The sequence below is a fragment of the Lepisma saccharinum genome, chromosome 1 (assembly GCF_977018435.1).
Source record: "Lepisma saccharinum chromosome 1, izLepSacc3.1, whole genome shotgun sequence".
Taxonomy (NCBI): domain Eukaryota; kingdom Metazoa; phylum Arthropoda; class Insecta; order Zygentoma; family Lepismatidae; genus Lepisma; species Lepisma saccharinum.
This window is the reverse complement of record NC_139229.1, coordinates 197,640,171-197,654,183: the sequence shown is the minus strand read 5'-3', so window position 1 is coordinate 197,654,183 and position 14,013 is coordinate 197,640,171. Positions and strand designations below refer to the sequence as shown.

Below are 14,013 nucleotides of genomic sequence, written 5' to 3'. Positions count from 1 at the left end.
AAGACGTTCGTACGCAGATCCTCGTGCAGTGGTTACACGTTCAACTAGCTCTCGCGATTTTGCTACCAAGTGATAGTGTAGTGAACAGGTATTGTATAGGAACACATACCGCATGGTTTAATAGAACAATAATACGTATACCTTTACCTGGGTAGCCGGCCCGAACGGCCATGGACGGGAACGAATCCCCGGACACCGACATGGACACAATAGAACAACTCTCATCGACAACCAAGAATAACCACATAACACCCTCCGAGATAAGTGCGGACAAAAACACCCAAAAACGCCACCGGGATGAAATGGAGGAATCGATCCAGCCAAAGTACCCCGCGGAGACTCTATTTCCCAAATTCAACCCACTCTTCCCGAATACTGGTACGACCAGGACATGCCGGGACCATATGTCGTCCTCCTGGACGGCATTGAGAAAAACGCGAAAAGACTTGCCGCAGGAAGCGTCGGAAACATTCTCAGGAAAAGAAAATGTGACCGTCAACTTGGTAGAACAATGTGGTATCAACCGGGTCCGTAACATTCAAAACAGCAAGGGCTGCTAATAATTTCATGCTGCAGACTGCTTTACATCGGGAAATGCTGGTTCAATCGCGGGTGCCACTTTCATTAGTTCAAAGGGGGGTCTAGTATTTGGTATTGAACATGATACCTCAGAACAAGACGTATTGGAAGGTATAGAAAGCCCCATCAGGGTTCTCACAGTCAAACGCTTGCCGAAAAAGATCTGGCGAGAAGATGGGACTTTCGACCTCGTTCCAACAAAACTTTTCTGTGTTACTTTCCGCGGGAACCAAATACCTCATAAAATTATCATTGATAGCCAAATACATGAAGTAACACCTCGAACAAGAGCAGTATTGCAATGCTCCCAATGTTGTCGTTATTCGCACCACCACAAACAGTGCCGTTCGAAACCCATGTGTGCCAATTGTGCCAAAGACAAACATGAAAACCAGTGCGACAGTTCGCACTGCAAAGAACTGCAAAGAACCCCATTCCTCTTTATCAAAAAATTGTCCCCGACGTAGATTTGAATCAGCCATACAACACAAAATGGCTGAAGAGAACATTTCATACCACGAGGCCAAAAACAAACTACAAGGGATCTTTATTCCCAACCCCACCAGGGAGGAAGTTCTCCGCCCAAGATTTACAGTTGCTAATTTCCCCCCATTACGTCTTCCAAGGTCGGAACGTTCGGTGGACAACACTAGACTTGACTTGCCCCATTCGACACAAACGGTCACTAATTATCAGATATTGAATCACCTGCAATCGGTGCTCACAAGGGAAGACCCAGTATTAGAATATAATTTCCCTCCTGATGCCATTAAACCGCCAAGGCGAAGCAATAGACATCGTTCATCCCAAACAAGAAGAAAAGACGACCATCAACCCCGCAAAACGAACACTAGCAGGAACTGGCATGACGATGATGAAGGGTTAATCATGACCTCCAGTCCCACCTCCGACACAGAAAGCAATTATTCCAAATCGATAGGACAAAATGCTCGGCCCGCTGCTTTGACAAGTAAGAGGGAGATAGATAGAGTGAATCCTGTTCGGCCACCAACAAATATGTTCTCGAGTAACTCAACCTCAGCGCATATAACAATAGAGCACAATCTTATTTACAACTCGATCCTAGACATGATTCCCAATTTATGGGACGCGGTGCGGGAAACAGAAAACAAAAACCGTCGCATTCAACTCATCAAACAAATACAATCTCTAACATCCAATCTCCTGGCTATTATAGAATCCACGCATTGACAGAACAAGGTTTCCGATAGATACCGGAAATGGAAATAATAGTACAATGGAATGTTAATAGCTTCTCCGTGAGAAAACTTGAATTACTAGACTTAATTGTCGAATATCAACCCCAAATACTATGTTTACAGGAAGTTAAAGGTACCAAACGCGAAAAATATCGCCTTGCACATTATAATATGTACGGAACACCAACAACTAATAGGGGAACGGTAATATTCGTACACGAAAACATTAAACATATACAGAAGTCCGGATTCCGAATGACATAAGATTAAAACAAGATTTCTAAGCAGAAATAGTTGCTATACTCGTTTCTATATTCCTACGAACATTCACAGTCATATCGATATACATCCCCTCCAATACAACCTCCCAACGCATACGAGCAAGAGACCTTCAAGAAATGGTACAACACATTCCCGGACCTATTGCCCTTTTAGGTGACTTTACTGGACACCACTCAACGTGGGGGGACAGACATAACTACAGACTAGGTAACGCAATTGACATATGGATCACTGAGAATAACCTCATTCTCTGTAACGATGGCACCCCCACCCTTTACCCTCTCAACGTAAATAACCCATCTTGCATAGACCTGACGATAACGTCTTCGGAAATATTCCCTCAGTTCGCGTGGCATAAAGACGCAGACGTACGGGGCAGCGATCACACACCAATTCTCTTAATCAGCCGTCGTCACAATCTCCGACCCCCAGGTTTGCTAACAGCCAGACACCCCCAGTACGGCGATAGAATAAAGCTTCCATTAACTGGGATGTGTTCAAAGCCACGTTCTCACGGATATACGTGACAATTCTATCATTCCGAAATATGAACCTAGCTTACTCCAATCTCATCGAAATGATTACGGTCGCTATGGACCACAGTGCTACTCGTACCCGCTTTTGTATCTAGGCCAGATATCCATCCATAAGTTGGTGGACGCGAGACTGCGAAACTATTAAATTCAGGAAACGACAACAACTCCGAAAATATGAACGACACCACACCCGAGAAAATGTGATTGAACTAAAACACCTACAAGCGAAAGCAAAAAAAACTTACCTGCAGGCGAAGAGAGTAGCATGGCAAAATATTTGCAATACATTAGATCGCAGCGATAGCATAAGCTCCATCTGGCACAAATTTAATTCCATTCGCAAACCCACCCAAAGTAAGGTAAAAACGCTAGACCGAACCTGGGAAAATGACTTCATATCTCTATTAACACCCCCTTCGGTTAGCTCGGGTTATAAACACGACGAAAGATTACAAGCAACATTCACAGATGGCTTTCCTGCGGTAACCGCATTAGAACTCACAAATACCTTGGACTCCCTCAAAAATACAGCACCACGATATGACGGCATTACATATGACGTACTTCGCCACTTGCCGGACGAAGGTATCCACCTCATTGTACAAATTTACAATGAAATATATCGCACCGGTATTATCCCCACAACTTGGAACAATCATATCGTAATTACTATCCTCAAACCATCCAAACCTCGCCGCAACAACGCACAATCTTATCGACCCATAGTATTAATTCCGGTACTCACCAAACTTTTTGAAAAAAACTTTACAATATCGAAAAAACTGGGCCCTGGAAAAGCAAAAATCCCCCCCTCCCAACACAAATGGGATTCAGGCTCAATCACGGCAGCCAAGATGTTGTATCCACTCTCACAGTAGCAATACAAAATAGTCAGACCAATAAAGATTATTGTTTTAGCCTGTTTACAGACATTGAGAAAGCCTATGATTCTGTTTACATCCCCATACTATGCAATGTATTAGACAAATTACAAATACATCCTTCCGTTGCTAATATTATCTGGAATTTATATAATGAACGAAATCTTGTATTTTGGTTCGATGATCGAGTGGACGGGGCCCGAAAAGTACGAACCGGAATACCACAGGGGTCCCCCCTCAGCCCCCTACTATTCAATATATATATACCCACCACATACACCAATTAGATCTCGCTGAATTTAAAGTATTACAATACACGGACGATTTATGCTCTTATAAACAAACTTCTGATGTCACTCAAGGCATACTTGCTCTAAAAAGGGCTATCACTGTACTTCGGGATAACCTCTGGAGTATATGACTAACCTTCTCACCCTCCAAATCAAAAATCCTAATTTTCAATTACCGACAACCCTTAACTTATCCAAACAATATCCCAAGTATCCAAAATATACCTCTTGTAGACTCCTATAAATATCTCGGAGTTTTTTTTTTTTGACAAAAAACTAACTTGGAGACTCCACATTGAATACCTCAAAGTAAAAGGAAAAGAAAAATATTAACATATTACGAAGCATATCCACCACTAAGGGGGGGAGTCAACCATACATCATGCTCTAATTTTATAAAAATTGCTTTAGATCATTATACGATTACGCAGCCCCAGTATACGGTGGGGCAAACACAAAAAACCTGAACTCGTTAGATATATTACATCGACAGGCTTTACGAACGTGCCTCGGCCTAATGCCTTCCAGCCCAAACGTGAGCGTCTATCTCGAGAGTAATGAACAATCACTCACCGACAGACGAAAAAAACTCACAGTACAATTTCTACTCAAAACATGTGCTATACACCCCCACCCTTTCAATAGAGACTTTGCCATACAAAGACAATGTCAGATAATAAAGCGTATAGATCACTCAGCCCCCGATATTATTTCTTATACTGCTATTACATAAGCACAGAGGCCTATCAGCTGTCATTTACCCACGACCACCCACTCATATACCAATTAAATATCCCCATAGAGCCAAATCTAGATATCCATTACGCCGACCGTGGTGAACATGGAAAATATCAAGAAAGATGGCCGGAGTCGACATTAATATACACGGATGGATCAAAAGACAATACCGCAGTAGGTTCTGCATTTTATATCCCGTCCCAGAACATAATTCGACAATTTAAATTACCTCCCGACGCGTCAATTTTTTCGGTGGAATGTTACGCAATATGTAGAGCATTACTTCATATCCTCGCGACGGGCCTTCCACAATGTCTTATACTGACCGACGCCTTGAGCGTGCTCCAAACGTTGTCAAAAGCAGGCACTGCAGCCTATAAACTTACAATTTTTCCCTATCTTATTCAAAGTGCAGCGTTACGGCTCCGAAAACGGGGACAAGAAGTGACCTTTACCTACGTCAAGGCACTTTCCAATCAAAACAAATCTCACGACTTCGCAGACATCTATACAAAGCAAGTTCGAACACTCGAACACGCAACCCCCTTACGATTGCCTTACACAGACTTGCTCCCTCGAGTAAAAATGAAAATCCAACACGAATGGGATGAATGGTGTGCACACGAAATCCAAAACACAACCGCCTATAAGTGGAACACGCACATAGGCACAAAACAACCTTGGTATCAATCTTTGAAAATGCCTCGGGCCGTGATTGTGTTCACCTTGAGAATGCGCACGGGTCACGTTCTGGTGAATCAACATTTGGCAAGAATACATGCGGTACCTATAACTTCCTGTCAATGCGGAGAACCCAGCCAAACAATAACTCACAATAACTCATCTGTTTTTCCAATGCCCCTTACGACAAGTCCATCGGGAATAGTTGCATCAAACCCTACTTCGACTAGCTGTTCCATTTCCGGTGTCAATCCCAACCCTGATAAGTCAGCCTTGAGCTCCCATCATGTGGACGCTATATAGCTTCGCAGGAAAACACAGCATCTTAATGTAAACAAAAAGAATAAGGAAGATCACAGTAACATACCCAACAGGATACCCCCATAGTGAATATCACGAGTGAAAGTGAAAGTGTATTGTGCAAGTGCCATAAGGAATAACGACTGAAGGAGACAAGAAGAAGAAGAAGTAGGATCAAATATCGCAGTCCCGATGGCTAGAAACCGTGGCGGTGTGAGCCACGATAAAGCAAGCAAGCCTTCACTTGCACGCAAAGCGAAATAAACAATGCTGATATATCAAAATAAGCGTCCGTCTTCTGCTGCCACATGCAGGATAATATCCATTCCCAATATTCGAAATTTTTGCAAAAATATACGACTTAAATTCGTATTGCACGTGCAAAATAAGATGTCGTTAAGTGAATATATATAATATTCATGAAATATCTTCTGTGATTTAGTCACCATCGGTGACTTTTCCTAATAAACGCGAATATGCGTTCGCTATCCGAATATGGCCTTCATTTGTTGCAATATGAAGCTTTCCGGACTTCATAGAATTTGACGTCATTCTTGGTGCACCAGTCAGATACATGGTGGTGAATTCTGGAAAGCGCGGTTGATTACCACATTGACAGGGGAGACGAGGGGATGTCAACCGTTACAGATATTTCGGATGACGAGCTGAAATGAATTTGCCCACTATGCACTTGAACTCATTGGCGGTGTCTATTTATAGTTCGCTGCACGTGCAAGTGCTTTCAACCAAGAAGACGAATAGCGGTGTTCAAGTTCAGAAGATTCGACAAACGCATGTCTGCTGCTTTACACGGTCATTTGATTGGTTAGCACTCACCACGTGACCATACACCACACATTACACTGCTCGAGAACGTACAGCAAACGGTGAAGACATGAAATACACTACTTGCAGGCGCGTGCCCAGGATTTTCGTAAGGGGGGGGGGGTTATGAATCCGACACATTTTCCAGTTCACAGGTCAGATTTCTTGTAATAAATTAGATAATTAATATACTTGGATTTTACCCCAATGAACGCAATCAATGTATTTGCTATGGATGCTTCATGTTTTTATTGCATCATATAAAAGCACCTGCTTGAATATTTCCAAATTATTAATATTTTATATTTAATTGCTCAAATATAATTTTTAAACAAAAAATATGTACACTCAACATTGTAACAACATTAAAGAGATTAAGACTACTTGATGTCTTAAAGACAGTAATATATAAGGTACCACAGTTCAACAATTTAAATTCTGAAATTTAGGCATCGAGGTTTCTGTGCGAGTTCTGACAATATGTTGTCACAAGTAACTTTTATATCCCGGTGAATGTTCAGAGCAGCTAACCCATTTAATCTTTCTTCGCAAATGGTATTTCGAAGATAGGTCTTCAACCGCCTCAAAGTTGAGAATGATTTCTTATTTGATGTTGTTGTTACCTGGATTGTACATAATATGCGCAAACGTGTGTTTACCCAGGGAAATATTACTTCACTGCATATATCAATTTCTTCAAGAGCATTTACTGGACGTCTTTGCATTGCTGCAAGATGACGATGCCACAGTTTCATTTCAGTGGTAGCGTCGTCGCCTTGTAATCAAGGTGTCCCGGGTTCGATACCCGGTGGAGGCTAATAGTGGTTTGGATCTCACTTTAAACTTTAGGCCCAGTCCCGATTAGCCTTACTGTGCATAAAGTGGATTTAAAACATCAATTCAATCAACATTGTACTTGGTGTGGAGATGGTTTTGCTAAGTATTGTGTACATTTTGGCATTGTAATTATTATAGTATTGGTCAAAACATTTGTTTGACAGTCGATAAACAAATACGAACCCCTTCAGTAATTAACATTTTCTACTACAGTGTCATTAATGTGTCATATTCATTTTCATATTAGGTCTATGGAGAGGAATTTTGTATAATGTTAACGTTATGGAACTGCGAAACCAACTGTTGAAGGGGCCACTCCCCCCTTCCCCTCCGAAGCCCAGTACCGCACCACAGGATCTGTCACTGAGCCCGACAAAATCTTGCCAGACAGTGCTCGAAATAGAAATTCGTAGCCGAAAAGGGAGGGGATTTTTGATCGATTTTAGAAATACGAGGGGGTACATCCTTGTATGGATCAACATGGAGACAATATAGTACGTGGAGGATGCTCAATATGAAAATTATTCTAATTGGGGGTATGATTTGTGAAACTTTCTTAACTGGAGGCAGCATCCCCTACTTCGACCACTGATGCCAGAAAAGATGCTTTCAGAAAATGAATTTATTACTGCACACGTATATTACTTATTGTATTTGTTGCGTTTGTATAAGAGAAATATTCAGAAGATTTGTAAGGAATATTTACAGTTCATAGCATGCCTACCTAGTCTATCCCGTGTCGTAATACAAAATAATAAAACTGTCCATGGCAACCGTGATTTTATAATGTGGTTGCATACATATACACTGTATAGTAGCACCAAGCTTTCTGGGACCTCGGAAAATACGTGAACCACAGGCTTCCCCGTGGCTTTAACTAGCGACACTAGTGCCACTGCTCCGACGCCAGGGTTTTAAATGCCTTGGTGGATCTATAAGATAGGTAATATCGTTTTTCGAGGGTTCGTGAACAAAACAAAAAGTAAATGATTTTAAAGTCCATTTTATATTCAGATACGTTAATCGGGACTGGACTTAAAGTTTAAATCGGGATACGTACCACTGTGCAATGCACCTTCACAGGGGATCAAACCCAGGACCTCTTTGATTACACCACCATCGGTGAGGCCCCTGAAATCATTGAGGAAACTTGTTCATCTTCATGTTCTCTCGCTCTGCGAAAGTTTATTGGTGATATAGGGTGACATTCTACACACATCTTCCAGACATACACACGGGGGCACCTCCCTCCCCTGCACACACACGATTGTATGCTTACAGCACATGCTGTGCCCTCCGAGAAAACAATTCTAAATTCGCATATGGATATATCTGCTATCAAATAATGAACGTCACTTACCTCGACAGTTCCTTGACATAATTTTGCAACAAGGTTTCCAATATCTTCTGTTATGCCTTCTTGTTGAATATCAAGAGTCTGAAAGTTCGCACGTTTCACTCTCGCAGTTCGGATGGAATTCCTCTGAACTTAAATCGACCTTTTCTGACGTTCTATTTGTGGAAGGTGAAGCTTCAACTTCCATTTTTTGTTTCTTTTGGAAATAATCTAATACGTATTTCTCCTCTTTTATCTATCCATCTTTAGTTCCACGTCAAAAATCTATTACACACGCAGAAACGTAACACACAACACGACCACTTCGACTTGCTACCTTGCAGACTGCAACTCGCTACAACCCCAGTGAACACCAGGACTTGGGACAAAGATACCGGGCGGTCGAATGTCTGAACCATGCATCCAGCTTGGTCCAGCTCAAATTACGTCACCAGTGTTGACAGCAACCAGTAGTGTCAGTGTCAGTAGTGTTGGCAACTGCTAAATTATTTAGGCACAAATTCAAGTGAGATCTTTCACACATGTTACAAGAAAATTCAATAAACTGAAGGCTGGAAATTGGTTGAGAAAAAAATATCTAATTTGTAAAGAGCACAAGAGTAAAACGTATAATATTTTGGCATATTAATTGCTTTTATTTTGTTTATGAAACTGACTAGGCCAGTTGGGCTATATAACGCATCCTTCACCCCTCCCTTACTCCCGGCATGCTATTGTACAAAACATCGCTTGCCTCCTTCGTAAAACCATGCTTCGTAACTGCCTGCAACAATTATTATTATTATTATTATTATAATTATTGATATTTTGAAATAAATATGCATCCAGGTGCGAAATAAGATTTTGACTTACTTTGCCTACTAATTGTAGTGATTCAAATCTCACAGAACTTTGCTCTGCTGGCATAAATGGTATAAGAAGGGGAAAGAAAGAAAAGGGAAGTTAGCAGCACTGTCGGAACAGGAAAGGGAGGGTCATTCTGCTAAGAGGGTCATCCTGGGTGAAAGAAACGGGAGGAGGGATTCCTTCAGTTCGCATTCCAATGGTTAAGGCTCTTTTTCTTGACCATACTGAGAAGGAAATTCCCCTTCCTTTTCAGTGACTAAGGAATGAATGAATGCCTGTGCATTGCTGTAACTCAACTCCAATATTATCAAAAGTAATTGAAGAAGCAATACATTTATCATTGCCAAATGTAAACATTTTACAATATTGGCAATTTATGAAATAAAATGTATTTCTGCTTTGAATTTTTTTAAATGACGAAACCAATGGGGGGGTTTTAACCCCCACCAACCCCCCCCCTGGGCACGCCACTGACTACTTGACAACAAATCAACGAAGTAGACAAGTCTGTGTTGCACCATGTAACCAACTTGACGCTCGAGTGCAGCGAAGCCTACTGATTATTCTCTCGTCCCTTCGAAAGACTCGTACTGCAACAATTTGTTACAGTGTCTATATAGTTGGTTACGAAGTGCAACACCGACTCGTCTACTTCGTTGGTTTGGTGTCTGCACCATTTGGACTACGTTCTGGAGCGGTGCACGGTGTGGTGTATAGTCACTTGGTTACATGCTAACCAATCAAATGAACGATGGAAGGGGCAAGCAGGCACTTTTTGAATCTTTAAAAGCTGAACACCGCTTGGTTGAGCACGGTTTCTTTGCACCAGCCTGAAATTGAGATGCGCCTGCTTTACACCTGGTGTCTAAATGTGTAGCGAACAAGACGGGCCTATTTGTACCAAACAGTACTTTTCGCAACAACAGCCTCCAGACGAAAGACCACTTAGTGAAGGAAACTGTACATGGCTTATAGTACTGCTAATAGGTATGAATATTTTGGTCTTCGGAATGTTTTTCTTTCAGTCATACTAAGGAGTTAATCTCTGTTGAATGTGTTTTCGTTGTACAGTCACGGACAGTTCTGGGTAGTAATAAATGCATTGACTTTTAATGTAATTGTTACAACCCACCATTGTCTCAGCTCTTGATTCGTAAGATTCGTTTATTGTTTCGTCACTGATAAGAAGTTCATCGTACTTTGGCACGAGGCATGAGAAATGCGCTAACGCATATATAATTTAAAATTAATTTTGAATGAATCTTCATATTATTTTATTACTTTTCAGGGAACCTATAGAACTACCAACGCCATGATGGATGTAATGAAGAGCACCACGGACAGTGCAAAAATGGAGGCATTCAAAGGAGAGCTGCAGATTTATTTCTATTTTTATCTTGGTGAAGATCAAATTGGGTGCCAGTATTTGGAGGGCATGATAGAAGACGACGATGGCTCGGGGAAGAAGAAGAAGAAGAAGAAGACGAAAGAATGATGAGACAGTCCTTCAATAAGAACCACCAAGCACCAACGAACAAGTTGTTTGAAAACTCAGCAGTGCATACTTTTACGCTCAATATTACACACACACACACACACACACACACACACACATATATATATATATATATATATATATATATATATATATATATATATATATATATTGAGACCATAATTCATTACACAAAGCTATAGATCACTAATTGACGATAGAGCTATGTTACGAGTGTAGACTTGAACATGCTCCATTTTTGCATTTGTCAAATTTCCTACCAAGCTTTTATTAAATGTATAATCATTCTAGCATTCTCGCTGTTTTTGTTTCGCCAATTCCATTTCATAGTTTCGTGTTTGAGTGTGTGAGCAGCGTGTAATATTCTTTATCACTATATTTCACCCATCCCAGCACGCCTGTAACATGCGCATAAACGTACACGGAAGCAAAAGTGTTTGCATTTCCAACGTCAAATTCTCTGCCACAGCCTATTTTTCTGTAAACGATTTTTTTTTCTATTTATATAATTTTGAACACACTATCAAAATAGTTTCAATTAACTAAACTTTTCCTTCCTTAAAATTCATGACAAGGACAGGATAATTTGCTACATCAAAAAAGGCCAGAGTACATCAACGATGCAATCAACATACAATTCTATCGTGTAAATTGGACAATCGCGTCCTTATGCCAGTTTCCTTAAATTCAATGAAACGTCAAAGAAGTTCTGTTCTACAAGGACGTCTATAAATTACGATGCAAATGAACTTCTACATTTTACAGGTTTCGCATGCAACATACTCCGAGCTTTCCGGTATGTCGTTCAAACAAATTTGACTATAGGTATTTTCTACTGTTACCGCGGCCTGTCCTCATGCTGGCAAGGGAAGTGATGAGCGGGGAATACGCCGCAGACCAACCTGACAACAGCGGTGGCGACGAGTGTTACGACGCGGCGTTAGGAAGTACTACGTGCACTTCGTTCTACAGGCTGCTGCGTTTCTTATCGTGCTGGATTGGTGGCTTCCCCGCTCCCCACTTCCCTTGCCAGCATGAGGATCGGCCGCAGTAACAGTAGAAAATACCTACAGCTTGACAGTAGATGGATAACATGTGTATAACGACGTTACTTACACCTGTCCTTGTTCTTGTTCTGATCATAGCTCACGTTTATTTCAAAGATCATCTGTCACGTTGCACAAAACATTGATGGATTTTACATATTATGTAACAAAAATTCTCAGTTGTCGTTCATAATACTCGATTACGAAATTTAAACATCACCTTCTACGAAATTCAAAGCACCTTCTCTAGGTCTTACGTAATTTGATTATTCGGTGTTTCACAACACGCTATATATGTTATGCAAATTCTTATGTTGCACTGCAAAAGTGTTATGTATTTGGTTCTGAAGTACCGGTACAGGATAAAGTGTTGCCAAATATGGAGCTTAAGACTTAACCCTCAACAGTGTGCTGAAATGACTTCTTTAAAGAGAAACACATTAAACACAATATACTTCATAAATAAATAAGTGTGTTCAAAGAGTTTCAACGCAAGACATGGGAGTCATGTACTTTCTGACATACGTTTGTTAAAAAAATGATAACACAGGTGGGTTTCATGTGACGAAAGAATGCGCACACCCGCCATGTTTGCGGCCAATTTTATTTTTCGTTTGCAAGGAAATATCTGCCGCGTAGTGTTCGGTACAGTGTGATCCACTAGTATTGCTCGCAAATTGTCCATGGCTATTTTCATTAATTTTTCTTTTACATCCTGTGTGTTTTTCAGAGATGGATTTTTATGCAGAAGTTTCGAGTATTCTTATAATTCTTAAAGCTCTTGTTGGATCAAAAACATAGTGATGGACAATTTGCAGTTGCATGGTAATACTCATGGATCCCACTGCACCAACTGAACCTTTGTTTTAAATCAGGAAAGTCTGTGTTAGTGTCTCCCGCCCACCCGCTTGAATTCCATACCCTTACAAGAACTGGCCTAATCATGGCTGCTCGAAGCCACAATGCAACAGTTTGTGACGTACGTGAAACACGCCTGTACAGTCAACGGCAAAGATAATGGTAGACAAATTGTCCACCGCTATTTTAATTACTTTATTTATTCTACATTCTGTGTTGTTTTAAGGAATGAAACTGTGTTGGTTCGAAGCAGGCATTGTTCTCTGCTTATCGACGTCATTATTTCTATTCATTGTCATCACAATATGTAATACAGACCGAATTTAAATTGTGGTGGACAATTCGCCTACTGTTTCTTTCGCCGTTGGGTGTACAAATAAAAAGTTTTAGCCATTTTATAACGATAGGTCACATTATCAGTTATCGGTATTCATATTTGTGAGCAAGACTCCCTCTTTACTGACTACAGTTTCGTAACACCCCAAAAAAAAAAATATATATCATGGATCTCTTCCACTGAGTACTAGCATTATTATTAGTGTTACTGATCAATGGAAACTAGATTTTTATCTCGAGAGGAAGTTTAAAGAATTCATATGACGTTGTTTCCCTTCTATTTTTTTCCACCGAATGTTGAAGGGTAACTAACGTACATATATGATCGGTTTTTAAATATTTTACAGCAGAATTTTTATATTTTCCTCTCACTTCCTTCCAAACATCGATATTAATCTAAGTTTGTCTTTATAGAGGGTGCTCTATTTGTAATGAAATATATAAAAATGCCTCGGAAAATACAGTTCGTAAGAATAAAATGTTCTGCATGAAAAATATATATTTATTACTCCGTAAAACTTACAGGTTATTCACTATATATTCATTCTACCGAATTGTCGCCGTAAATAAGAGAAAGTTGAAGGCAGTGATGCAATAAGCAATAAATGTAGGTATAAACACATTACATAAATGTTATGTAATGTGTTTATACATTTATTGCTTATTGCAATTGTTATAAACTTTTATCAGTGCCGGGAATAGTTATGATTGGTCCTAAACGTACAAACGGGTTAATAAATACTCTCTTAAAAGTTGCTAATATAGATAAAGTAGCCGAGGGGGGTTGCTACTCAAACGACAGCGGGTTGGTGCCAAGGTAACTTAATATATAAGGTAGCGCCATCCGAAAATTGCCGATCATGCACGAGCGCATGACGTCTTATG

General features: G+C 40.4%; 1 protein-coding gene across 1 annotated transcript in view; it reads left to right on the top strand.

The window, feature by feature from the left end:
• LOC145991128 (uncharacterized) overlaps positions 1 to 11,016 on the top strand; it is a 47,492-nt gene extending 36,476 nt beyond the window's left edge. Inside the window, exon 4 of the mRNA XM_083126902.1 lies at positions 10,661 to 11,016. Coding sequence (XP_082983028.1) covers positions 10,661 to 10,867 — 207 coding nt within the window. The 3' untranslated portion in view covers positions 10,868 to 11,016. The remainder of the gene's footprint in view (positions 1 to 10,660) is intronic.
• Positions 11,017 to 14,013: the final 2,997 nt, after the last annotated feature.